The sequence below is a fragment of the Argentina silus genome (assembly GCF_951799395.1).
Source record: "Argentina silus genome assembly, chromosome: 17".
In the NCBI taxonomy this organism is placed as follows: Eukaryota; Metazoa; Chordata; class Actinopteri; order Argentiniformes; family Argentinidae; genus Argentina; species Argentina silus.
This window is the reverse complement of record NC_139671.1, coordinates 13,147,298-13,174,099: the sequence shown is the minus strand read 5'-3', so window position 1 is coordinate 13,174,099 and position 26,802 is coordinate 13,147,298. Positions and strand designations below refer to the sequence as shown.

Sequence of the window (26,802 nt, the reverse complement as noted above, 5' to 3'; positions counted from 1 at the left end):
ATCATGTTTACATGATATACATAAAGGATAATTCCTTTTTTCCAATGCCCTTGTGTTGAATGTGACTGTGTTTTAGTGCTTATTTTTTCTGAGAGCATTTGACTCCCCCTTGGAGGACAAGAAAGTGTTGTATATGGAATATTACTAGAGTGTTATCTGTTGATAGATTTATTCAGAATCGATGACACAACCGCGTCCTGACGGCAAGACAGACGGTGAGAGGTGATGAGTCAACCGGCGATATGGTGCTCTATGACTAACGTCCACTCAGCCAGTCACTCTCATCCCAACAAGCCTCAACAGGCCTTTATGAGACTCTCATGAGAAAGTTTACAGTAACACACACTGTCACTTTATCCCTGAGACCATGCACCGTGTGTCAACATACACTACAGTTAATCGTCCAGTTCCTGCTACGGTTGGGAGAGGGTGTGTGTGTGTGTGTGTGTGTGTGTGTGTGTGTGTGTGTGTGTGTGTGTGTGACAGGGCACCTGGGACAGTGTTGGTTGTTTCTGGTGGCATCGTGTCCTCACTTGCCGCTGTGCCATTGAGCTGTGTCTCGTGTGTATGTCACAACATCCCCCCCTAAACCAGTGTGAGAACATCACACCCCCCTGATTCCCAGACAAGGACACACCCTGTGTCAGAGCTTCCAGCCAAACAAAACCTTAAAATGTCCATATGCAAATTTAACTTGTTATATATTCACATATAACGTTGCACAACTGTCACTTTTCAAGAACTACAGATTCCATGATACAACTCGACACTTTCCCAATCAGCTTCTTATCTTCTCCTCTTCTCCTTTCCACCATGGTCACTGTGACTGATCCACGTTAATTTGTTTATCCTATGTCATAATGTTTTTCTATGTTACAAATCAAAATGGATCGATTACAATAAATATCTATTGTACACTCTGTGTAGGTGATAGTAGAAACCGCTCTTGGCCTTTTACCTTGATGTTTTCAGCAATAAACTGCGGAAAAGGAAGGAGTAAATACTGTAAATACTGTCCACTGTAAATACATTTTTTAAATTGTGACTGTCAATAGCCCCTGGACCTATCGTAGATTACTTTTTCTCATGATGACTGATGGATAGATGATTCACTTACTTAGACAAATGTATTTGTTGTAAGTCGCTTTGGATAAAGGCGTCTGCTAAATGCCATAAATGTCAATGTAAATGTAAATGAGTATTTGGACAAAGCCAATAATTGTTTGGTCGTCTCTCTCCTAATCCACAACCAATGTGTATCTCACACCTGAGGGGATGACACATTGACCATCTGGCGTCAGAGGACCATCACTCTTTCTTTTGCCACTTCACATCAGATTCTCACTGTTCATATTCAAACAGTGTTTATATTCATAAGATATGAGACAGAACACTTTAACCCACAGAGACCTCTATTCTGAAAAGATAACATGGCCATTCATTAGCGATCAGAGTGTTGAGTGGCTAGATTTGTGCCCTGGATTGAAGTATTGAACGTTGGCTGATAAGATTGTGCTCTTTGTACTTTGAAAGTGAACAGAGCCGTCCACTGGGGTTAGTGAGAATGAGGTGGGGTATGTGCGGGGGTGAGGATGACTTTGATAAAACACAAACAACAGGCAGTTATTGGAAAAAGGGTGCTGGGCAAAGCATGGGTGAAATGTTTAGTACACACAGTAGTTCTGTTTTCTATTTCTGTCCAGCATTCAACAGAAGTAGCAACAGCTTGTGTTGTCTCCTGAGGTGGCGGTTTGGGGGTGGAGGGCCAATATTAGTCACGCAGAGACGTAACAAACCATAACAAACTATTTTGTTGGTGATGTATCCGGATAATACTTTCACTGTGTGAAATGTCCTTGGGTTCTGAAAAGGCACTGCACAGATAAAATGAAAATGAAATATTTCATGAACATACAGTTGTTCGGCTCTTAGGCCGATGAAGGCCGGTGCAGTTGAGGTGTTGTGTGTGTATTGTGCTGCAGGTTTATTATAGCACATTGACGCAGCATGTCCCCTGAGCTGGCTTTATTTCCTTGCACGATGCCTGTACTTTTGTGTGATGAGTCGTGAAGTGCTGATAATGGCCTGCGCCTGAGGGTCGTCAGAGAGAGCATAATGAGAGTCTGATTGGCTGTTTGAAATGGTAATGAGCTCACTAGTCTCTGTGTGCGAAATGTCCACTTCAGCTACCCTGGATGGGATACTTCACACGACTTTGATGGTGAGTGTTTGATGGTCATTCTGAAGTGGGTCTATTTCCCTCTAAGTATGGGATGAAGGTTAAAACAGAGCAATAGCACACATGTGGCCTGGTCCAATGGTCTAGCACCATGGGCTACAGTTCACACATATGCTCATGTTGGCATGGGTTTGAACCCAGCCCATGCCCTGCTGACATCTCTCTCTGTCTTTTGCTGCTATCTCTATCACAATAAAAAAATGGAAAATACGAGAGTGGGACCACTAATAGCCTTAAAAAAAGAAACCTCTAGAAAACCTTTTTTGATTCCTCTGAAAACCCCTTTTGATTCCTTATAGAAACCCTGTTTTGGTTCTATGTAGAAACTGTTTTTGGTTCTATGTAGAACCCCTTTTTAGTTCCATGTAGAACCCTACAGGGACAGCAGCAGAGCCCATTTTTGCTCTTGGCAGAAGTTTTTTTCTTAGGAATACAGACACAATATCTGCAAACATTTGTCATTCTCACCTCGTCACTTATCCAGTCATTAATTAAATGTGCCATAACACAACACGAATGATCGATTGGGATTATTCTTCATTGTTTGACTTTGTTTGCATTAAAAACACACAACACAGACAGACAACACATTACATGTCTTAACCCAACCACTTCAAAGAGAACAAAAACAACTTCTTAACCGCACCACGCCATCGAAACTAGGGCTTCTTGTTAAGTGTGGGACTGTAAAGATCGTTATTGCCTGCAGGCACAGACTTCCCATTGGTCTATTCACAGACCCGAAACTGACAGTTTATATTTTTCAGTAGTGACTAGATAGACGTCTTCAACCTGCTAGTACAATAGATATGTTTGACATGTCGTGTGTTTATTTCAATGCAAACATGAGCATAAAAGTTATTTATTTTCTTAATATTCTAAAGTGTAACCATTCTCTATTTCCTAACCACTTGAATGTAAAAGTGTAACCACTCTATTTTCTCTCTCTAATTATTTCAATGTAAAAAAAACAACAACAAAAAAACCCTCTAGATTTCTAATTATAATGATGGCTGTATTACACCTAGGAAGACTCATCTTCTCATCAGGGCAGGTAAACTCAACACCCACAGAAGCAATGAACTATGGTACCCTGCTTATATCACTACCACCCTGTCCCAACAACACATGTTATTGTTAAGTTCCCACAGTCACATGACCAGCCAACAGAAAATCACAACATCCAGCATTTGTTTCTGTGTGAAAATGCTTCACTGAGTGAGTGACAGTGCCAAGTCTCCCTCAGCCTCAGGGCATAACTGTAACTTTCAATTTGGATGACCAGGTAATAGGCACTAGCCAATACGCTTGCACCTTCTGCTAGGCAGGCAGACCTGTTGGTGCGCCTGTTGTCTCCCAGGCCTCCTGGCAGAGGATGACTGCACTGAAACTGAGAGGATTGACTGAAACTGGCGCCCTGCCAGAGGAGGAGCTGGTTGCTGCTGCAGGCAGGGAGCCCTGGGAAGTGGAAGGGCCCTCCTTGTGGGAGAGGAGAGGAACAAAGGCATGACTAAGTGTGTGTGAGAGAGGAGGTAAGAGGAGGAACACCTCACTCAGAGCCCATGGGAACCTAAAACCTGTCCGACTTGGCCTTGATTGCTCAATGTGTGTATTGTATGTGTAATGTGTGTGTGTGTGTGTGTGTGTGTGTGTGCGCGCACGTACACGTGTGTGTGTGTGTGTGTGTGTGCGCGTACATGTGTGTGTGCGTACACATGTGTGTGTGTGTCTGTGTCTTTGTGTCTGTGTGTTCCTGTGTGCTCTTGCTAGGTCGAACTCAAGCTTGTGTTTCAATGGACATGTATCATAAATAAGACGTGACGTAATTCTCTTCATCTCTCATGGCTTCTCTAACCCAGGGCTAGTAAGCGTCACCCACCCCGGTGCAGACCATCGCACTGGCCTCCCCGCTTTAGCTCTGGGTGTTTCTGCAATCCTTTACTTCGACACACAAGGAAAATCCTCCTCAATGAAACGGATAAAGAAATATCAACCAGGTTACGGCTTGGATTGCGATTGATTTATTTGACTGAAGGTCTCGTGAGAGGCTTCCCACACCATCTATATTTCTCATTCAAATATTGAATATTTAGTCTCTGGACGAATTTGGTCCACATTAACCAGAATGAATCCATTCATACTGTTGATTGCATTTTTGGATCCACAGATTTCTTTAAGCTTGAGGACGTCTACTGACTAAGTTCTGGTGAAAGAACCCGTGTACGGACGGTCATAACGACTGAGTTGACCTCTTGGCATGGGGTCATGACAGAGCAACATGAACCCTCTCTACCACCTCTCCTCAGGGCATCAGCGGTGGAGGCGGAAAGGTCTGCTTTTACCCATTGATAACGCCCTTCAAACAAAACTTTGACACATTTATGTGTCGCAAGATGGATGATTCACAGAGTAATGGTACCCAGATTGCAGTAATGTATTCTGTACCAGGGTATGTGAGTGAGTAGGCCTCTGCTGCTGTGACTCATCATCAGTCCTTTGATTTGTCCATCTGCAGACACGGTCTGTCACATCCATACGTGCATTTCCACACACACACACACACACACACACACATCAGTTGCACACACACACATCTTTTATGTCTTGCCACATTAGGAAGGAAGTTGAAGTCCTGGGGTCACACATCACATCTTTAGGTAGCAAGACAAAGAAGAGGTGTGGCAGTGTAGATTATTCAGGTTCCCCATAGAGAGCAATGCTAAAAGCCCATCAATCTCCAGTAGTTTTCGTCCAAAGAGACTCTTTTCCCCTGTCCACAGTGATCAAAGGTGCTAGACCTGTTTAAGGGGCTACTAAATCATTAAACCCAGTGTAAATTATCCATGCATTCTATTTCCTTAAAATGCACCCTTGGTAGCAAAGACACAAACCGTGTTCTTTTAATAACTTTTTTATAATTTATTTTCATCACTTCATTGACACACAATGTGGCAAAGCAATTATTGGCAGAATAGAAGGTATTTGCACTGAGATTAGTGACAAAAATATGCAATTTCACAAAAATATATTGTTCACGGAATAAAGCATTGCAGTGAAAAATCCTTGTCTTTTGTAACATAGGCGACATTAAACGACGTTCAACAAGCTGTTTAAAACAAACAGAATAGCTTTTATACAGATCATCTTCCACAAGAAGCATTAATAAGCCCAGCCCTGGTGCCAATCCTTGTCTACATTAACCAGGCCGGTTGTTGTCACCGTCTAGCAAGGACATGACTTCACAACACGTAAACAGACAGGGCACTCAGGCTATTAAAAGTGAGTGTTTACATTCAAGCAGAAGCTATTTAGCTTCCTATAATGTACACATTTTAGCCTGTAGGTTAACATGGAGATAAGGAGTGCGATCAACGTAAACAATGGGTGGCTCAGAAGCAGCAGTGTTCTCATTCAGCAGTGTGGATGGGGGTGTCTGCCGGGGTAGACCTCTCAGCACCCCGCCGGTGCCTGGCTTTACACATACAGATTACCATGAGGGCAGGGTGAAAAAGGGCAGACTCTGATTGGTTCACTTCCAGCCGCTCACATTGGGCAAAAGGAGCATTCAATGCAATTGCTAATAAGGCTGTTACACCTACTACCAAATGAATTGCATTCATTAAGTTGTCTCAAACAAATCACTTTCTCACTCTTTCCTTCCATAAACCTCACCACTGATAAAATTACATTAGTTGGTGAAACGTAAGGGTGTTGATTGAATCAACGCCCAGTAAGTGAAACACATTGGCTAGGGAAATGTTCACACTCAGGTAAGAAGTTGACACCTAGCCCTGCACAGTTGCATATGAGTGGGTCTGTGTAGCTAAGCAGCACTGAACACCAAAGAGAAAAGGCTAACAATCACCAACGCCTTCTCTCAACCCACTCACTGTCCCTGACACAGGTAGTTGGAATTGGCAGCAAACCAGCAGATGCAAATTCACAGCATTTACATGGCTACCTCTTTCCTTTTGTCCAATGTCCTTGGTTTGATATGTGCTCTTTGTTAGCGTGCCTCAGTAACCTTCCTTCTTGGTTGGCTAAATCATAGACACAGAACAGAATATGTATTACCTGAACTATGTGTCTATACTCTTGTCATAGGCATAAGACTGTTATCTGCTAAGAGTAATCAAGCATGATAATTTGCCATGTTTTGGTGTCATCAACATTGCTCAACACACAGAGAGAGAGCCCATCCGAGACCAGCCCAGAGACCACACCACAGCCCCTTTGGCTAAGAGATAGTGTCCCCATTAACTATACTGCTGTCTCCAGGAGTAAACCGTTGTTAGTCCCATTGAATTGTACACAGTATATACATGGCTCTGCCATAGACCATTCATTCACCACTGCTGTGATTCCAATGCTCTTTATAAGTCTTTATAAATTAATAAATAATTGAATTCTGTCCAGGACCCATGGGGTCGTCAGTGAGACAGTTAGATAAAGCAGAAGAACTTCTTCCAGCTGCATTTGGAGAAGGTCTTGGTGCGTCTGTACGAGAGCCTCCTCTTCTTGGCCTTGCTGGCTTTGTGTTTGATGGCAGCAAAGATGGCGGCGTCAAACGCCTCTTTCAGGTTCTTCTGAGTCAGAGAGGAACACTCCACATAGTCCGTGGCCCTGATCTTCTCCGCCATGCTCCTGGCCCTGGAGCTCAGGACAGGCTTGACCTTACAGCGGTCCAGGTTGATGAGGACGTTGACGTCGGATAGGAGGTCAGACTGGGTTCCCACAAGGATGATCGGCGAGGAGGTGTTGTAGGACCGGATTTCAGGGATCCACTTTTTGGTGATGTTGTGAAAGGAAGCAGGGTTGACCATGCTAAAACACAGGATGAAGACGTCCGTTTGGGCATAGGAGAGAGAGCGGAAGTCATCAAACTCTTCCTGAAATGTCAAGGGAGAGAGAGAGTTCAGGTTAGTCTACTGAGAACTGTGTGGGTGAGGGTCTGAGAGCGACAATGCCAATGGTAGAGAAAGGCAGGATGACTGTGGCTGACAAATGAAGCATTCAGTACAAACTGCTTTGTGTGAAACACACAGGACCACTTCAGTGATTAAAGTGGCATAGTTATATCACATTTGTGACAATTATACAAGGCACACACAGGGGTGACCATTTCACTTAGTGGATTTATTTTTCAGCCCTAAATTTAGAATCACAAATTGTCCATCCCAAAATGTTTAAAACCATTTGCCTGAATTTAGACTTATAAGAGCATGATTTTCTTACCTGTCCAGCTGTATCCAGAAGCTGTATTCTGACTGGTGTTCCTTCTACTTGTACCTGACCTGTTGAGGAACAGACAATTATACAATTAATTCACAAGTCAATGTCTTCTAGATGTCAAAGCTCTAGTGGCAGGCTCACATGATTTGAGACGTTCTGTATTGTCATGCATCATTTTGTTGATTTGTTAGTTTTCCATATCCAAAATAATTTGTGAAATACATTTTCTATTACAATATCTATAGCTGATCGAATTTAAAAAATGTAATGTATAAACCTCTGATTTGAGGTTTATACATTATATATCTATTTGCATACTCACATTTGCAATAGTACAATACATTCATTATTACAATGTTTATGGATTATATACTTTTTGTATTCTCTCTCTACTTACCAGAGAAGACATCAAAACCTGTCTGATTATATTCCGTGGGATATCCATTAGTAGTATAGCTGACTATCATACTGGTCTTCCCAACAGCTCCATCCCCGACAAGCATACAGCTGATCGTCGCTGGCTCCAGACCGTCCGCTTCGGTCAGACCACAGGCAGAGGGGACTCTTGGGGATTCTTGATAGAAATAATCCATTTGAGGTGGCATGTCCAACAATTAATGTTTCAAAATGTCCTATTCACTTGACAGCGCTTGAGTCTTGATTCAGACTTGGGAGATACCTGAAGCGTTCTGTTCACGTATCGTTGCCTGCTCTATCATCACCTTGCTGTCTTGTGAATGACGACACGCTCGGGCTTTTAGGCAAGTTCGCTCAAACAGGTTGTGATTTGCATGGCCACTCCCATCGCCCATCACTCAGCACAGACAGATAAAGGAAAGGAGTCAACTTCTTTCAGGTAGTCTTGGTGGCCTATATTCGTACATGCGCGCAGTTGCCGTGGCAGGTGCATATTGATAGGACAATTCCAACTATAAAACAAAATAATGTATAATAATGTAATGCAATCTAAAAATGCATTGTTTAATGGTTGCATATTTTGAACAACTAACAATGTATAGTCATGACAATAATTACTAAGTAGTCCTATCAATTATGGCTGTATATCATTTTAATGTGCATGTATACCGTTGGATGTATAATCGGCCTTTAATAAGCCAGGACTCTCTTTATAAAAAATTGGAGCAGCTGCGCCTCCCAGTGCCAAATGATAAAACTCCAGATAGCTTACTATTCTCAATCACATGATCTCGTACATCACCTGACTGGTCCTCCCTGTACATTTGTTGTTCGGAAGCTGCAAGTTTCGCATCTTGTGTATGCCTTTAGATCGCTCTAAAATTGCAGATTGCAGTTCTTTAATGTACAGTAGATAGAGTGATTTCGTAATTCCGAGTAATTTCTCGCATACAAGTAAATGGGTTCTCTTAGCTTGTGAAAGCTGGCTGGATAGTTAGTTAGCTAGCTAGCTAGCTTGCTAGCGGTGGATGTGTCTGTCTGTGTAGTAGGTTGACTGTCATGCCATCGCATGATCTGTCATTTTAGCATCGGTCGTTATTCTCGCCTTCAGATAATTTGCACTTTTGGAAATGGCTTCTATTCTTGATGAATACGAGGACTCACAGACCAGGCACTCGGTGCAACAGCACAGCCGCATGTCTGCTGCCAATATTGGGCTATCTCACTCAGGTACTCGGTCTATGTATGCATGCTAAGGCCTTTTGACAGGGTGTTCCTCAATCGCGTTCCTATTTACTCTGATATTGTATGTGCAGTATTCGCACCTATTTAGCTTCTTTGAATATCTATGTGAGTGTCATTGCTGTATGCTTATGATAAGAGTGGCCTCCGATTTCACCCAGGGTTCGTGAATGTGAGACTTGAGGAGGAGAAGCCGATATTCAACAAGCAAAGGATCGATTTCTCACCCCCTGAAAAGATCAACCACTTTGCAGTGTGCAACAATCAGCTATGCATGAGTTTAGGGAAGGACACACTTCTGAGGTATGCAACATTATCATCCCCAACACCACCGTCAGTGATCCACTTTTACCAAGGCTGTATTCATCTCCCCTTTGTTAAATGGCTGAAAGTGTTAATAGTGCTGGTTGTGATTGCAAAGTGATGGGATTAGGTTTTTTATCATGATTGATAATTATCCAGGGTGATCTGTTAATGATTTACATGACATTGATGGTAGAGGGAGTAGCCCTATTTTTTTTTGCGTGGCATGACACATGATGATGTGCATGTTTTGTCTGTCACAAAGTGCAGTGTTTTAGACTTTGATTATGCATTGTACAATTAGCCTAGATGTATGTGAAATAACTGCCTCTGCAAGAGTCAATACCCCCCTCTTTCCTTACAGGATTGACCTTGCCAAGCCAGATCAGCCCAACCAGATTGAGTTGGGGAGGAAAGATGACAGCAGAGTACACAAGCTGTTCCTGGACCCCACAGGTGAGGAACGTGTGAATTTGTCATCTCATTTGGAGATGAGTCATGGTGACGGTTCACACTGAGAATGGACAATAAACACCTCACTAATGTAGGCTACTTTTCCAATAACAGCTTCACGGTGGTATTTCTCAAGTCAACTCTCAGTTGATCAGGCTGAATGTTTGATATCACAGTTGCTGTGATAATGCAGTATTTTGTTGGTCTTTTATTCACAGTAATTGATGGGAGTATTCACACAAACCATTGTCTGGTGTTAATCTAATTACCCCAAACTTAATGATTAACTATGTGTTGTGTTCCTACTCCAATTCACTAATGGTAATGAGCAGTAATTACCATTGCGAGAGACCCAACTGAAAGATTGTGTTCTTTCTCTTGGTTTTAATTATTGCCTTCTTTCTCTCAGCTTTAAGTAGTATAACTAAGACAATGCAGACACACAAAGCTACAAAATATGACCAATCAAATACTTAGAGACATACAGTGGCAACATGGTAATAAAACATTGACCAGAAATTCCTTCGAGTGTTATGCTTTCTTATTACTAAGTAATAATAACTTATTCAATTCAATCCTTTCCCTTTTTGCATTGCATGGTTATTGCATGGCAATAACACCCTGATTATGAAACCTCTCTCCCACCTTGCTTGGATATAACAAGGTAGTAACACCCTTTTCTCTGCAGGGTCTCATCTGGTGATCAGCCTGAGCACCAGTGAGTGCCTCTACCTGAACAGAAACACTCAGAAGGTGCGCAGCCTGTCACGCTGGCGAGGCCACCTCATAGAGAGCGTGGGCTGGAACAAGCTCCTGGGCACTGAGACCAACACTGGGCCTGTCTTAGTGGGCACCAACCAGGGCATCATCTTTGAGGCTGAGATCTCCGCCTCAGAAGGCAGCCTGTTCAACACCAACCCGGATCAGTACTTCAAACAGGTCAGGGGTTGGCAAAACCCATTTCGACAAAGTACATGATATCCCAAGGATAAATGTATCGAATGGTGGAAGCTTTTAAAGTCCAAATGAATCAATGCTGAGGTGTTGATGCACAGTCTTGTTTACACTCAGTTTTTTGTAAACTTCAAACATTTGTATCCCGCTATTCCTACATAATTAAAAATACAATTTTGGAAATACAAGTGCATTACTTATTACTCATCTTATAGTAAATATATAACTGAAATGCTGCCCATCCCTGAGACAGGTTCACTCTCTGGAGGAGGATGGGAAGCCTGCTCCAGTCTGTTGTCTGGAGGTGGAACGAGGCCTGGAGTCCAAGTACTTCATCATCGCCACAACGCGTAAACGGCTGTTCCAGTTTGTGGGCCGCGTAGCGGAGGGTTCGGAACAGCAGGGATTCAGCTCCATCTTCACCCAGAACCAGGACCTGCTGCCCAGCTTCCAGGAGTTCCCATGCAACATGGGCTACAGCGAGATCGCCTTCTACACCTCCAAGCTGCGCTCCTGCCCCAAAGCCTTCGCATGGATGATGGGTAATGGAGTTCTGTATGGCCAGCTGGACTATGTGAGGCCTGACTCACTCCTGAGTGATGTGCAGGTACTGTACTGTTTGTTAATCTCGTTGGTACTGTTTATCATGTGTGTGTTGATGCTTCAAAACAATAACAAAAACAACCTCTCTCTTTCTCTCTCTCTCTCTCTCTCAATCTGTCAGGTGTGGGAGTACACCACAGACATCGACTTCAGCTTCAACAAGCCCATCTCCATCGTTCTGACCCAGTTCCACTTCCTGTTGCTCCTCCCTGACCGTGTCAAGGCCATCTGCACCCTGAACGGACAGGTGGTGTACGAGGATGTGTTCCCTGACAAATTTGGCACCCTCAAGAAGATGATCAAGGACCCAGCCGGTGGCCTGGTTTGGATCTACACAGAGAAGGCCGTCTTCCGTTACCACATCCAGCGGGAGGCCAGGGATGTGTGGCAGATGTACATGAGCATGAACAAGTTCGACCTGGCCAAGGAGTACTGCCGCGACCGGCCCGAGTGCATGGACATGGTGCTGGCAAAGGAAGCCGAGCACTGCTTCCTGAACAAACGCTACCTGGAAAGCGCTAAGTGCTATGCGCTAACGCAGAACTACTTTGAGGAGATAGCGCTTAAATTCATAGAGGCTAAGCAAGAAGAGGCCCTGAAGGAGTTCTTATTGAAGAAGCTGAACAACCTCAAACAAAGTGAGAGGACACAGATTACTCTTCTGGTCACCTGGCTGACTGAGCTGTACCTGAACCGCCTGGGTCTGTTGGAAACCAACGACGGTAAAAACACTCTCTTCCAAGACACGCGTGAAGAGTTCCGACACTTCCTCAGTAGCGCCAAGCACAAGGAGTGTCTCTATAACAACCGTACAACCATCTACGACCTGCTGGCTAGCCACGGCAACGTAGACGACATGGTCTACTTCTCAGTCATCATGCAGGACTACGAGAGAGTCATTTCCCACCACTGCCAGCACGACGACTACAGCGCCGCCCTAGAGGTGCTATCCAAGCACTGCGACGAGAAGCTGTTTTATAAATTCTCCCCGGTTCTCATGCAGCACATCCCCAAAAAAGTGGTGGATGCCTGGATCAAGATGGGGAACCGGCTGGACCCTAAGAAGTTGATTCCAGCTCTGGTGAACTACAGCCAGATGGGCAGTACTCAGCAGATCAGCGAGACCATCCGCTACATGGAGTTCTGTGTGTATCAGCTCACTGTGACTGAAGAGGCCATCCATAACTACCTGCTGTCCCTGTATGCCAAGTACAAGCCTGACTCTCTGCTGCGGTATCTGGAACAGGCTGGGATTCATGCCTCTGAGATCCACTATGACCTGAAGTATGCCCTCAGACTGTGTGCTGAACATGGCTACCTCCAGGCCTGTGTCCTTGTCTATAAGATCATGGAGTTGTATGAAGAGGCTGTGGATCTCGCTTTACAAGTGAGTATAGTGGCTTAGTCTTGGTAAATATAAAGGTAACTGATAGGGGACTGGAAGTATATTATCAGATTACAGCGACAGGAATTTAGAAAATGCAAGTACAACATTATAATGACTAAATCTGATTATTGTCTTCAGACGCCATTTGCTATAATCCTTCACCCACTCCCATGCTTTCACACACAGGTGGATGTGGACTTGGCCAAGTCATGTGCGGACCTGCCTGAGGATGACGAGGAGCTGAGGAAGAAGCTGTGGCTGAAGATCGCCCGTCACGTTGTTCAGGAGGAGAAGGATGTGAAGAAAGCTATGAACTGCCTCTCTAGCTGCAACCTGCTCAAGATAGAGGACATCCTTCCCTTCTTCCCTGACTTTGTCACCATCGACCACTTCAAGGTCCTCTTCACTTTTTTTTTTTTTAGGAGCTAGGATTTTGTTATGCTTTATTCTACAGTATGCTAAGTACTAAGATAACATACAACACAAATTATAATTGAAAATTGTGTTGAAATGTATGAAAAAGTATCCACTGTTACCCTTCAAATTGTTTGTACATACCAGCTGAAATGGAACTGTAGAATAAAGTGACCAATGTTATATTTTATATTAACGAATTCATCCATCTATCCATCTATCCATTCCAGGAGGCCATCTGCAGCTCTCTGGAGGAGTACAACCAGCACATTGAGGAGCTGAAGCAGGAGATGGAGGAAGCCACCGAGAGCGCCAAACGCATCCGCGAGGACATCCAGGAGATGAGGAACAAGTATGGTGTGGTGGAGTCTCAGGAGAAGTGCGCCGCCTGCGACTTCCCCCTGCTCAACCGGCCCTTTTATCTGTTCCTATGTGGACACATGTTCCACTATGACTGCCTCTTCCAGGTAGGGAAAAGGGACGGTGCTATTGCTGCATTTCACTGTAGGCTATCATGAGGCTATATTTTTTTTAAATATATATTTTTTTTTATTCTCTGTACTTATTTTTTACAGTATATCATAATGTTGTAAGTATGTAAAAGTGCAGTATATGACGGCTTGCTGCAAAGCAAATTGTTTATTTGGGGATAACGAAATCTCTGCATCCCCTTCTAGGAGGTCGGCCCTCACCTGTCAGTCTACAAGCAGAGTCGTCTGGAAGAGCTGCAGAAGAAGCTGGCTACAGCCACCCAGACCTCCAAGTCCCGCCACCGACCAGCCCCCAAGGAGGAGAGCGACACTGCCAGCCTCGGGAAGGCCAGTACCAGCGTCAGCAGGGTGCAGATCAAGTCGGATATCGATGACATCATCGCCTGCGAGTGCGTGTACTGCGGCGAGCTCATGATAAAGTCGATCGATAAGCCGTTCATCGACCCGCAGAAGTTTGAGGAGGAGAAGTCAAGCTGGCTCTGAAGAGGCTTCTCAGTCTGAGATTGACATGGACATGTTGGCCCACGGTCTCAGATGGGGTTTCCCAATCATTACTTGGGCTGGGTGGGCCCCCTCACCTGTGTCTGTTGCCCCCTGCCTTAAACTGCTTTGGCCTGATTTGGTTTTAACAGAAAATGTGGGTGTTGATAATGCTTGATGCTGAATCACAGGCCTAAGTTGAGAACATCTAGGGGAAACAGTGGATGTGAAATAAACATTTGCTTTGCATTATGGGTACTATAGTCAGTAATGACTGATTGTAATGTTATGGCTATACAGACCCATGCTAAGCCTGCTGACTGGAGGACACAGAAGAACGCCAGCTCTCTCTTCTGAGCTCATATCTAAAATCAATCAACTTACATGCTGTTTTAACACACTTGATTTGCTTTGTAAGTCTTCAACTGCACTGAGGCAATGTCAAACGCACCCTGGTCACTTCAATCTCACTCTATGTAATTTCTGGCTCAGTACACACATCTTTATGCTCACATTTGTCAGAGTGAACATGAGCTTTGACGTTTTTTCTCAAATTGAATGCATATTTATAATCTTGACTCAGACACTAGCTGGTGACTTTGACAGTGTTGTGTTATGTATGTAAGTAATAAATACTGTACACAACTGTCATAGTTCTCACCTGAATGAAAACAACTTCCTTCTTGAGTGCTTTTGCTGGCAATTTCTTTCTGTTTTTACACTTATCTGATGTCTGGTCTATGTAACATTGTCATGTTTGCTACATGCGTTTATGAAAATAAACAATCTACAAGTCTCTATTGGGCCTCTTATTTCATGTTTCTAATGTTTGTGCTGACAATGATGAGTAACGTCAAGAAATAGGTTAGGTATAAATGAATGCGTATGAATTCCTCTGATAAAAGAAGGAAGCTCAGGTGGCATCATGCATCGTCATTGGGTAATAGGTATCTTATATAGCCAGTCTTCAGTTTGATTTATTATGGGTCAAGGTATGGAGTGAGAGAGATGTCTAGTTCTAATCTTGATAGGGAATTACTCTGATGATTCTAGATCTTTCCTGGTCTTGTCAATGCAGAATGGCTATCATATCAATATTTCTTTCATATGTCTTTTACCATCATTGTGTTGGTGAGTTTTGATAGGATCTGATGTCACAGTGAATATAAGGGAATATATGGAAATTGTATAAAGTAAAGCATTACACACGTAGAGCATCCGAGGGACCCAAGATTAGGGAATCATTGATGATGTAGTGAATTGTTATTTTGTAACACATCTGCCTGTTGGCAATAATATACATTATATCAAATCATGCTCCAATCGATACATTGTTCCCGAAAATGTAACAGGCTCGCGATATTTGTAACGCGTTTCCCTTTGAGTGACGTAACATGTAGCTCGGGAATCTTCGTGTTTATCAGACTCCACCAATAGAAATCGGACGGCGTACGATAACATTATATAAATCACACAAATATGCACTAACAACATATTTTAGACACACCTGGTAATAAAGTACCTAATGAAATATTTGTGGTCATCTACAACCATACGTATTTCCTTAAACACCTGAATAGGAAATCGCCACCCTCTCTGAACTTGATTCGTATGCCTGTTCCTTGCTCTACCCTCGCCATGGCGCCGTGTCCCTGCTCTCTCAGTTACAGAAAGTGGCCGCCTCTCTGCTGCTGTCGACCCAAAGCTCACAGACTCGCTCGTTGCCTAGACCCGCCATCTTGGGAGTCAGAGAACTGTGAGTCGGCAGCAGCTGCGAGAGAGCGAATACGGGGACACGGGGCCAAGGTGAGAAAGTGCTAAGAAGTTAAATATGGTGAGGGAGCAATGGGGGAAGATGGCCGGGAGGGAGAAAGAATTAGAACGCGGGGATCCGAGAAGGGAGGCTTCTGAGGCTCCCCTCGTGCCTATTCAAGGGGGCGAGAGATTCGGAAGATTCCTAGTAGGCCTCGCACCAACAGCTAAAGTTGCTATGCGTTGCTAAAATGTATTTTATTACTAAAATACCAATTGTCCAGGGAGGCGGTGGCCTTAAAGAGACATAACCCATTTTGAAAAATTCAAATAGTGAGAGGGAACTTCTTGGCTAGGTAATTATTGCAAGGACAAAACACATCAAGAATGACAGCTAGCCATTCAAATGTAACAAAGGGCTGATATGAGGTCAAAATTGGCAGAGGCTCACCCGAAAAGAAATTCGTGCACCCCACTTTGCCAGTCAGTGCCCAATGTAACTACTGTGTAATAACACTGTAGCTAGCTACCACATACTAGCTGCACACATGACCCTCTCTAGTGTTGAATCGTGTGTGTAGCTAGCTTGCTAGCAATAGCATGCCGTCTGTATGTGTCATCCAAGGTTAGCGAGCCCACTGCTAATGCTACCACAGTAGTAGTAGTCAGACAGATGCTAATTCGCAAGCTAAATAGCTTTGCACACAGCAGTTACTAGCTAGCCAGTTACCTAGCTATGCTATGTTGGGTCTCTGGTTCATGGACTTTGTTTGACAGTTTTTACTGGCACTTGCTGCATTGGCAAGACATGCATTTATCTTATGCAAGCTAGCTTGTTTGATTACTGCTCTATCTATACTCTGTCACTGGCCACTGCACTGACATGGAATATTGAGACCTATCACACTGTTGCTTGATTATTCTTTTATAAAAACTAGATTTTATTATCATATTGCCTCTGTCTGATGTTGACACAGCCATAGCCTTCAAATGATCATCATAATTAGATTTTGAAGCTGTGCTGAAGGTATATTACTCACTACCTATCCACAGGGTAGGTAATAATGATAAAACCACATTATTATTAACCTGTCATATATCAGTGAAATATTGTGAGACCTAGTTTACCTAACCTATCAACACTCCCTAGGGATCTATAAAGTACTGTAGCTTCTCTTATTGACATCCCAACGATGGTGTGCTGTTGAGTGCTGGAACCATTCCATTGTTGACATATCATCATATCACACCAATCATATAATGGTCATTTATTGTGATATCAGTCTAGCCTCTTATTTGGTAATTTGTCGGTTGATGAGCATGCATTTCCGTTCTCGTTTTATTTTTCCAAACCATGTAGGCCTATTATAGCTTGAGAGGACCGGTTAGGATGGAAAGATAGTCAACCTAATTGTAAACTAGTTAACCATTTTATTGTACCAGTCCATAGGTTGATGCAGTGCTTTTGGGGCAAAGTGCACAAGAACCCCTTCCCTAAGCTCAGTCCTAACCCAGGGGCACACAGGACACACAAGTCCCTTTGCGATATGCAGTATGACATTGGCAGCATGATATCACTCTTTTTGTCCACAGGACAATAAGCTGAATAGTTTGGTTTTGACAGCTATTATTGGTACATTGTGCAGTCCCAGATTGCTAATTTGCCTCATTGTGTGTTTGTGTTGCTCTTTCAGGTTTTCCTTGGAATTGAGTGTCAGTGTTGGAATTGTGGATAATGATATCCCATATTCAAAAGGTGATTGTCTATCATATTTACATAGTACAAACGTCAGTTATTACTGCAATGATTGGGGGGGGTCTATAAAGTTGAACATAATAAACACTCCCATCTGTCTCCTTTTCCCTCCCTTTCTTACCACTCACTCCCCCTCTTTTTTCTCTGTCCCAGTGAGTTTACCTGCCCCATTGGGCCAAGGCATCTCTCTCCTGTATGGCGTCAGGGCAGGGGGAGGTGGAGGATGGGGCAGGGTGTAGCTCTGGGCTGGCCAAACCTATCCACCTTCAGCACCTGGAGAGATCCCTGAGGCTCGACAGCTTCCTCCACCAGACCGCCTCCGTCTTCAACAGAGACCTATCCAGGTAGGCTAGACACATTCCTTGATATGTGGCCCAGTGGCCATATTGTCTGTTAACAATGTTTCATTAATCATTATGTCTCTCTCTTATGTGTCTTTTTGTTATGTATATTGGGTATCTCTTAGTTGTCATGGCCTTCTCAGGGCTCAAAATTGATCCATTCAGACAATTCTATTTCTATGGGCTGTGTGTACCTCAGGGGTTGACACTGGGCACATTTCAGAAGCCGGGAATAGATGATGTGTTGGATAGCTGGGATGTCTCTGGGACTTATGTGTGGATGTTTGTCATATCGTCGTAATGACAGCGATGACAGCGATGGTGGTTTGGGGGAGGGGCCCTCTCTGGGGCCGTCCAATCAGCACACAGGCCTGACGGTGAAGGAGGAGTCATTGGACCCAGAGGAGGGGCTAACAGAGGGTGACACCCTCAACGGAGCCCTGCTGCAAGGCAAAGGTGGGCTTCAGTGAGGATACTCTGCTGTGTCTAGCCACAGTAATAACAATAATCCACAGTAATAACAATAATCCACAGTAATAACAATCATCCATACTCTCGGATGTCGTCACTCTCACCCATTCATTTAGCTCTCAGCCAGTAAGCCTACTCTCACCCAGGCCCTTCACTCTCTCTCTCTCTCTCATTAATTTCACTCTCATAGTCTACTATGACCTCTGTCATTATTCACAGTCCACCCCTGCCTAGTGTATGGTTACTCTAACCTTCCTGTTCTTTCCACAGAACAAAAGGCAGACAAAGCCAGCCTCTACAACTTCTCTAAGCTGAAGAAGAGCAGGAAATGGCTCAAGGTATCCCCACGGACCCGTTTTAGTCACGTTAAGTTAGATATATTGGCAGTAGAATTGAAATTATCAGAAATCTACGGTTGAGTCTAGTGGCATAGTGACTGAGGGACAATTTGTCATGTATCAGAGTGTTTCAACCTCTATTACTCCTCCTTTCTCCACTCCCTCCAATCCTTCCTCTCTTTCCCCCCTTCCCACCTCCTCTCTTTCCTCCCCCACGTCTCCATCCTCCTCTTCCTCCCATCTCCTCTTGTGTAGGGTATTCTTCTGAGTGATGACACTACAGAGTCGGACACAGACTCAGAGGACTCTGAATTCTGTCTGTCTCGGGAGGAGCTGCAGGACATGCTAAGACTGCACCAGTTCACCAGGCACCACCAGAGCAAGTTTCACTCAGACCGAGAGGTACACACACACACACACACACACACACACACACACACACGCACACACTTGTAATTACATGTTGTCATGACAATATAATAACACAGCCATCGGAGCACTAGTACAACCACCATTCTACAGTAGGCTAAACTTCTCCCTCTATGTGTAACCCTCTCCTAGCTCCAGCAGTACCAGTACTACAGCACAGGGCTCCTCTCCAGCCATGACCCCTTTTATGAACAACAGCGCCACCTGCTGGGCCCCAAGAAGAAGAAAATCAAAGACGAGAAGAAATTCAAGGGTAAGGGCAACAAACACAGGGGATGCAGTTATAAACATTTATTTTCATGATTAAATTTACTTCATGGAAAGGTAAGAGAGATTTCTAATAAGTTCTGCTTTTCCTTCTTTCAGGCAAACTGAAGAAGGTGAAGAAGAAGAAGAAACGCGGGGAGTGGGAGTTCTCAGGCGAGGGACGTCCTTACGTCACCAAGATCTTCGCTAAGTTCTCCCATGATGCCCCTCTGCCCATGCTGAAGAAGAAACACCTGACCATCGAGCAACTGAATGCCAGAAGACGTAAAGTCTGGCTCACCATCGCCAAGAAGGAGAACCCCAAGGTATGCCGGTTTGTTAATTACCACTTGTCTGACCAGTGGTTCACTTCTACACATGTATGTAGTTAGAAGTTGCTGAGAAGCCCATTGATATCAGCTTTTCTTTCTGCAGATATGAGGACTTGTGTAACTACTTGCTGTGAATTGCTACCTACACACGTTCTCTTGTCTTTTTCCACAGGCGTTTAAGCAGAAAGCTTCAGCCAAGAACTTTGTTATTACCAATGCCAAAAAGCTGGCTCACCAGTGTATGCGTGAGGTGCGTCGCGCGGCCATCCAGGCCCAGAAGAACTGTAAGGAGACGCTGCCTCGCGCCCGCCGCCTCACCAAGGAGATGATGCTCTACTGGAAGAAGTACGAGAAGGTGGAGAAGGAGCACAGGAAGAGGGCAGAGAAGGAGGCTCTGGAGCAACGCAAACTGGACGAGGAGATGAGAGAGGTAGCCTTGCCACACGTGTGGTTTTCTTGGGCTCGGTGGTGGGTGTTGAGGACTTCCCCGTCGCAGGGCTGTCAACACCAATTGAAACCAGTTGAAGTTACACTTTTATGTAACATTTACAATAACACTATGACAACATCCTTTTTTTCTCTCTCTCTCTCTTCCTCAGGCGAAGCGTCAGCAGCGTAAGCTGAATTTCCTGATCACTCAGACAGAGCTGTACGCCCACTTTATGGGGGGCAAGGCCAACGAGGACGATCCAGGGGCGGAGGAGATCCTCAGCAAGCTGGAGGACACCTCGTCCCAGAGGCAGATTGACATCGGTGGAGGAGTAATGGTCAATGTCGGACAGGAGGACTATGGTAAGAACTTCAAGTTTATGACTCTCAACAATGTGTCAAGGTCATTCGGTTTGACATTGAGAGTAAAGTAATTCCTAGATGTTGTTATTACCATGATAACTATGCAAATTGTTTCTTGTGATGTCACAGATAGTGAATACTACAAGTCCCAGGCCCTGAGGAATGCCAAAGAGGCCTACCAGATCCACCAGGCTAGAGTAAGTGGATCCCCCCAACCCCCCCCCCCACACACACACACACACACACACACACACACACACGTGCGCTCTCTCTCTCTCTCTCTTGTTTCTATTTATTCATGTTAAAATGTTTTCCCTCTAGACTCGCCTGTTTGACGATGAGGCTAAGGACAGTCGCTGTGCCTCCCTTCATGTGGCCGGTGTGTCTGGGTCTGGTTCTGGGTCAGGCTTTGGGGAGAGCTACAGCCTGGCCAACCCATCCATCCAGGCAGGGGAAGATATCCCTCAGCCTATCATCTTCAACGGCAAACTCAAGGGCTATCAGCTCAAAGGCATGAACTGGCTAGCCAACCTCTACGAACAGGTGAGTACAGCAGAGGACTTTCAGAAATCATCCACTTTCCTCCTCCTCTTGACTCCCTCCTTTTCTCTTGTTCTGCCCCTCTCTCCCTTCTACATCTTTTGACTTGCCTTCCGGTACGCTTGCGCTTCACTTACCGATCATGACCTGTCAGCTTGATGAAGCAATAACATGTCTTCCTGTCTTCTCTGCAGGGCATCAACGGTATCCTGGCTGATGAGATGGGGCTTGGGAAGACTGTCCAAAGCATCGCCCTGCTGGCACATCTGGCAGAGGTAAGAGCTTACAAGGGGCACAGGTCTTGAAACAGTCTAAACCTTTTTGGGCCTTACCCAGATCCCTTCCACACTGTGGAACCAGAGTAATGACATGGAGCACTCAATTGTCATTGTACTATGGTGTGTATGGTATAGGGAAAGATCTGAGAGAATGACTTTTTATTGCACCTGCATCCTCCCCAGAGACCTCAGTCTCTGCCTAGGCTTGCAGCTGTTGGAATATTTGCAGTCTTGTTTTTGATGAGTCAAAAATAAATCGTCTGATTTGCTGAATAATGATAATTATGTGGAACACTCCAGCTGCCTCTGTTAGTCTCTCTGGTCCTGAGGTGTTTAGAAAAAGGAAATGAATGACATTTGGGGACTTTGAGCCCATGGAATTAGAGGGGCATCCCACAGGAAGATATACAAGCCTCAAAGCCTAGTGTTTCCTGTTTCACACACACACACACACCTGTCCTGTTGGCTGACCAAGTGCACTTCCTTCTCTTGTCCCTTCCCAGAAGGACAACATCTGGGGTCCGTTCCTGATCATCTCCCCTGCCTCCACACTCAACAACTGGCATCAGGAGTTCACCCGCTTTGTGCCCAAATTCAAGGTGAGTAGGACCTCACTGCTGACATTACCAGCGGATGCACCTGGACTTGAAATATTTCAATACTCAGCTTTACTCTTTATTATTATTATTATTATTTATTTTTTTATCTTTTGAACCCACTGAACCGATCAGTCCTTCTCACAAATCAACAGTTTTGTTCAACTAGTTTAAATTTGTGAGAGGAAATGTACCTCAACTCAGAGAGAGGTGTGAGTCGACGAACTGTAAAGACACAGATGCCTGATTGAGACTGTCCTATAGGGGGCAGTATTGTAGTGTAGGACTAATGGTAGACAGTAGAGGGGCAGGCACTTGGTGTGGACACGTATGGTTATGACTTGCTCACTTCTCATATGCAATTCACACGATGCAAAGTCATTTTTGCTATGCACACACACTGTAAATACATCATTTGGGCATTTTCCTCTCCTGGTGTGGCAGACACTAAATCAACTCCAGTTTATTTTGCTAATGAGGTGTTAACAGGCCATATTTCACAACCTGAAGATAAGAATCCATAACTGTCTAAGAGAGGGCTGGAGAACGCGACCCAAAAACAATGGAATCTCAAGGACTGTTTGTTGAGTGACTTATGGTCAAATATTTGAGCATTACATCTTTCTTCAACAATTCAGTCAAAGTTCAAGATGTTTTTTGGCCCAAACAATGATGAAATGATTTTAAAAGGTCACTGTGTACAGAGTTCCTCTCTGACTGAAATTGTTGTGAATATAAACATCTCAGTTGTACAGGAAAACTATGTTTGATGAGGAAATAAATGTATGACTTTGTACGAGCACTGTTTAATGTTTGTCTTTCAGGTGTTGCCATACTGGGGGAACCCTCACGACCGCAAGGTGATCAGGAAGTTCTGGAGCCAGGTGAGCCAATGGTCTCCCTATCACAAGTTTTCTATGAAATGGGTTTGAAGCTGGAGGGTACCGGGTCAAGATAGAGTTATACTCACTCACTCTCTCTCTCTCTCTCTCTCACTTTCTCTCTCTTCAGAAAACTCTGTACACCCAGAACGCTCCCTTCCATGTGGTGATTACCAGTTACCAGCTGGTGGTTCAGGACGTGAAGTATTTCCAGCGGGTCAAGTGGCAGTACATGGTCCTGGACGAGGCCCAGGCCCTGAAGAGCAGCACCAGGTAAAGCAGTGGCATGGTTGGTTAAAGTCACGTGGACATAGTTCCATTTCATCTCCTAGTCTCTTTTACTTCAGGGATTTGATAGTTGTAAACCAGTTACAAGACCAATTTAGGTATTCATTATTATTCACAGATATATTTACCCATTTCCATTACAGCTCTTAGTCCCTTCTATTAACCCGTATCCCTTCAGTGTTCACAGATATGAAGGGATTGCATAGGTGTTAGCTATATGGTAGTTGATTTAGGCCAGTGTAGGTGTTTATCATGTTTCTCTGTGTTTTCAGTGTTCGGTGGAAGATCCTCCTGCAGTTCCAGTGCAGGAACAGACTGCTGCTCACAGGGACGCCCATCCAGAACACCATGGCAGAGGTGAAAGGCGTGTCTGTGTGTGTGTGTGTGTCTGTGTGTGTCAGTGTGTGTGTGTGTCTGTGTCTGCCTGCTGGCGTGCCAGCCTGCCTGTGTGTAAGCACGCGTTCTGCGTGTGTGGGCGTCTGCGTGTGTGTGCTGACAGTTATTTCCATGTCTCAGCTGTGGGCCCTGCTCCACTTCATCATGCCCACCCTGTTTGACTCCCATGAGGAGTTCAACGAGTGGTTCTCCAAGGACATCGAGAGCCACGCTGAGAACAAGTCTGCCATCGACGAGAGTAAGTCCCCCTAGAGAATGATTTGTTTCTTTTTTTTCTTTCATATTAGATATTTCCACGAAAGAAGCCTTCAGCTTTCACTCCTGTCTGTTGTTGTAGCAGCATGATGTGTCACTGAATGTTTGGCTGTGTTGTTTTGTGTTTAGACCAGCTGTCCCGTCTGCACATGATCCTGAAGCCGTTCATGCTGAGGAGGATCAAGAAGGACGTGGAGAACGAGCTCTCAGACAAGGCACTGTCCTTTACCTCTCCATTCTCTACCTCTCTCTGTCCAGATTCCTTCTCTCCAACCCCCCCCTCCTCCTCCTCCTCCTCTTTCCAGCCCTGCTCTCTCTCTCTCCACCCCCCACCCATCCCTCTTTCCCTCCTCCTCATGACACAGGAAACACTATAATAAGCCTATGACTGATGCTAGTGCTGGCAGAGCCCCTTTGACAGATGTAGGATCCAGGACACACACACACACACATCTTGGGAGGTGTGATGAAACATACGGAGGCCGTGGAATGACAGGGTTCACTACACCCCCACATCTGTCTTTTTCACTTTCCCTCACTCCCACTCGCTCTCCTGCTTGCCTCTTTCTCTCTCCTTCTGTCCTCTCTCTCTTTCTCATTTCTGTCTCTCTTTCACTCTCTGGCTCTCTCACTCTCTTCTTTTGCATTTTCTAGGTTAGCAGTTATGGTCAGTGCTCTGTGTATTTGTCCCGAGCCAAAGAAACAAGATGGCCAACTGAATATGTTTTGTCTGTTCTCTGCTCAGTTAGTGTCTGTCAAACGAACTAACTTGACTCTTTCCCCCTCTCCTCCTGACAGATTGAGATCCTGACCTACTGCCAGTTGACCTGCAGACAGAGGCTGCTGTACCGAGCCCTGAGGAACAAGATCTCCATAGAGGACCTGCTGCAGTCTTCTATGGGCTCCTCCCAGCAGGCCCACACAACCACCTCCTCCCTCATGAACCTGGTCATGCAGTTCAGGAAGGTAGGCATGGCCCTGGTCCGCAATGACTTGAACTTGATGTACGACTTAATGGCTTCTGTATATACTCTGACTGTATGCTCAGCCAGCCATAGGAGGGATGGGGCTCCCCTTCCAGACACTGGTTTCATGGTTTCTTCCTACATAACATCGGCAACTTTCCCTTGCTAATGTCATTACTGCTTGTTCTGAGTGGGTTTAGTGTGTTACTGTGTATGTGAACTGTGTGTGTATGTGTCCCTGTAGGTGTGTAACCATCCAGACCTGTTTGAGCGTCAGGAGACACGCTCGCCCTTCCACATGGCCCTGAGGCCGTTCGTCATGTCCAAGTTCCTCTACCGCCACGGCATAATGCACACGCTCAACCAGGCCAGGAACAAGTAAGTTCTGCCACACACACACATGCGCGACACAGTCACAACCACACACACGACACAGCCACAGACATGACTGACTATGAGATGGTTCCCTTCTGATTCCTGTTGTCAGTAACGTATATGTCATGTCCCCCCCCCCCCCCCGCTCTCTCTCAGGCTGCTCCAAGTTCTGCTGTCTCCCTTTTCTCCTGACCACATACAGCAGTCCCTCTTCCACAGGAAAAGTGAGTGGCTACAAACCATTGTTACCAACCCCCCCCCCCCCACACACGCACACACACACAACATGCCCGCTGGGAATGTACTTGTCACCAGCTCTTTAACGTTAGTGCAGATGGAGATAACAGAGAGGTGGAGAGGGAGCCTCTGTGTAGACTGTTGAGATGTTGTCACTTACAACATGTCTAGAGTTAGCTCTCCTAGGCTAGCATCCCTTCTTACGTCTACTGATGCCCTCAATCGTTTCCTCTCCTCCTCTTCCTCTCTCTCTCTCTCTCTCTCTGTCCCCTCCAGGTGACCACGAAGGAAGCTGTTTCTCCTTCCTGCGCTTCATCGACGTGTCACCCGCCGAAATGTCTAACGTCATGCTGCAAGGCACCCTGGCCAGGTGGGTCTCAGAAAGACACGCTTTTTGTTTTTTATTTTTTTATTATTATTATATAGAGAGACCTGTATCTATTGAATGGAGGATTTTAAAATAATAATAATAATAATAATTATCTTTCACCTGAGTATTATTCCTGATATGAAAACCTACCAAACCATAGCTGATTGAGAGATTGCAGACTGTTATGACTGCATTTTAAGGCTCTTCTTAACTCTTTCTACCGCTCCTCTCTCACAGGTGGTTAGCCCTGTTTCTCACCCTGAAGGCGGCGTACCGGCTGCACCAGCGGCGCCTGTGGGGCCCGGGCGACGGGGAGGGAGGAGAGGGGGATGGGAGGAGGGAAGGAGAGGGGGAAGGAGGGAGCGGGGCGCCCAGAACTCAGTGTCTCTCACACAGGGATCTTATCCTCTGGTTGAACCGACCCACTGCCTTCCCCAACACACACTCCAGCCCCGTGCTACAGGTAAGAGTCACACACAGACACACACACAGACACACACACACACACTCCTCCACTGGTCCCTAAGTACACCAACCTACCACCAACTCTGTGTGTGTGTGTCAGAGGAAGGGAAGCTGACAGAGGTGAAACTGAACCCTCCACAGCATTGCTCCTCTGGCTCCACACAGCTTGTTCTCTGCCCCAGTCTGCCTCCACTGGGATCTGATCTGGGCCGCGGAGGGGAACCCAACACTCTCCTCTCAGCCTCCAGGGCCCGTACAGACCGGTCCAAACTGCACTAACTCACCAGGACCAGAGAGCTCCATGCCGCCCCCACCTCCCCAGCCCACCCAACCTTCCCTGTCTCCCCCTGGCTCAGTCAAACAGAAGCAGGCAGCTGCTCAGCCTCTTAGCCCCCCCCCCCCCTCCCCCGCGCCGGAGTGTGTTCTCTACACGAAGGAAGCAAGAGACACTGAAAAAGAAAGAATCTAAATGAGAGCTACAGAA

At 45.2% G+C, this 26,802-nt stretch overlaps 3 protein-coding genes across 3 annotated transcripts in view; 2 read left to right on the top strand and 1 right to left on the bottom strand.

Moving 5' to 3' along the window:
• Positions 1-5,149: 5,149 nt before the first annotated feature.
• On the bottom strand, positions 5,150-8,187 carry rhov (ras homolog family member V). Its single transcript, XM_083688993.1, has 3 exons — positions 7,869-8,187; positions 7,475-7,533; positions 5,150-7,128 (listed from the first exon to the last, which is right to left on the bottom strand). Exons 1-3 carry the CDS (start codon positions 8,074-8,076, stop codon positions 6,682-6,684), a joined length of 714 nt encoding a protein of 237 aa, XP_083545119.1. The 5' UTR covers positions 8,077-8,187; the 3' UTR covers positions 5,150-6,681.
• A 521-nt stretch (positions 8,188-8,708) lies between these two features.
• Positions 8,709-15,013, top strand: vps18 (VPS18 core subunit of CORVET and HOPS complexes). The gene is made up of 9 exons (XM_083689086.1): positions 8,709-9,118; positions 9,292-9,433; positions 9,798-9,889; positions 10,575-10,825; positions 11,094-11,447; positions 11,565-12,830; positions 13,017-13,226; positions 13,475-13,711; positions 13,922-15,013. Exons 1-9 carry the CDS (start codon positions 9,019-9,021, stop codon positions 14,216-14,218), a joined length of 2,949 nt encoding a protein of 982 aa, XP_083545212.1. The 5' UTR covers positions 8,709-9,018; the 3' UTR covers positions 14,219-15,013.
• A 935-nt stretch (positions 15,014-15,948) lies between these two features.
• The window catches only part of ino80 (INO80 complex ATPase subunit), a 29,882-nt gene continuing 19,028 nt past the window's right edge, over positions 15,949-26,802 (top strand). The window contains exons 1-24 of the mRNA XM_083688970.1: positions 15,949-16,021; positions 17,662-17,723; positions 17,877-18,067; positions 18,372-18,520; positions 18,806-18,873; positions 19,129-19,275; positions 19,435-19,555; positions 19,669-19,874; positions 20,053-20,310; positions 20,480-20,672; positions 20,802-20,869; positions 20,994-21,215; positions 21,407-21,487; positions 21,994-22,089; positions 22,911-22,970; positions 23,098-23,240; positions 23,528-23,612; positions 23,772-23,889; positions 24,036-24,121; positions 24,705-24,872; positions 25,116-25,249; positions 25,403-25,470; positions 25,760-25,853; positions 26,091-26,316. Of these exons, the coding sequence (XP_083545096.1) occupies positions 17,919-18,067; positions 18,372-18,520; positions 18,806-18,873; positions 19,129-19,275; positions 19,435-19,555; positions 19,669-19,874; positions 20,053-20,310; positions 20,480-20,672; positions 20,802-20,869; positions 20,994-21,215; positions 21,407-21,487; positions 21,994-22,089; positions 22,911-22,970; positions 23,098-23,240; positions 23,528-23,612; positions 23,772-23,889; positions 24,036-24,121; positions 24,705-24,872; positions 25,116-25,249; positions 25,403-25,470; positions 25,760-25,853; positions 26,091-26,316 (2,940 nt within the window). The 5' untranslated portion in view covers positions 15,949-16,021; positions 17,662-17,723; positions 17,877-17,918. The remainder of the gene's footprint in view (positions 16,022-17,661; positions 17,724-17,876; positions 18,068-18,371; positions 18,521-18,805; positions 18,874-19,128; positions 19,276-19,434; positions 19,556-19,668; positions 19,875-20,052; positions 20,311-20,479; positions 20,673-20,801; positions 20,870-20,993; positions 21,216-21,406; positions 21,488-21,993; positions 22,090-22,910; positions 22,971-23,097; positions 23,241-23,527; positions 23,613-23,771; positions 23,890-24,035; positions 24,122-24,704; positions 24,873-25,115; positions 25,250-25,402; positions 25,471-25,759; positions 25,854-26,090; positions 26,317-26,802) is intronic.

Coding starts and splice junctions, on each gene's coding strand:
- vps18 (XM_083689086.1), top strand. CDS start 9,019: ATGGCTTCTATTCTTGATGAATACGAGGACTCACAGACCAGGCACTCG. Junction 9,890..10,574: donor GCTGTTCCTGGACCCCACAG/GTGAGGAACGTG, acceptor TTTTCTCTGCAG/GGTCTCATCTGGTGATCAGC. Junction 10,826..11,093: donor CGGATCAGTACTTCAAACAG/GTCAGGGGTTGG, acceptor TCCCTGAGACAG/GTTCACTCTCTGGAGGAGGA.
- rhov (XM_083688993.1), bottom strand. CDS start 8,076: ATGCCACCTCAAATGGATTATTTCTATCAAGAATCCCCAAGAGTCCCC. Junction 7,534..7,868: donor AGGTTTTGATGTCTTCTCTG/GTAAGTAGAGAG, acceptor GTTCCTCAACAG/GTCAGGTACAAGTAGAAGGA. Junction 7,129..7,474: donor TTCTGGATACAGCTGGACAG/GTAAGAAAATCA, acceptor TTGACATTTCAG/GAAGAGTTTGATGACTTCCG.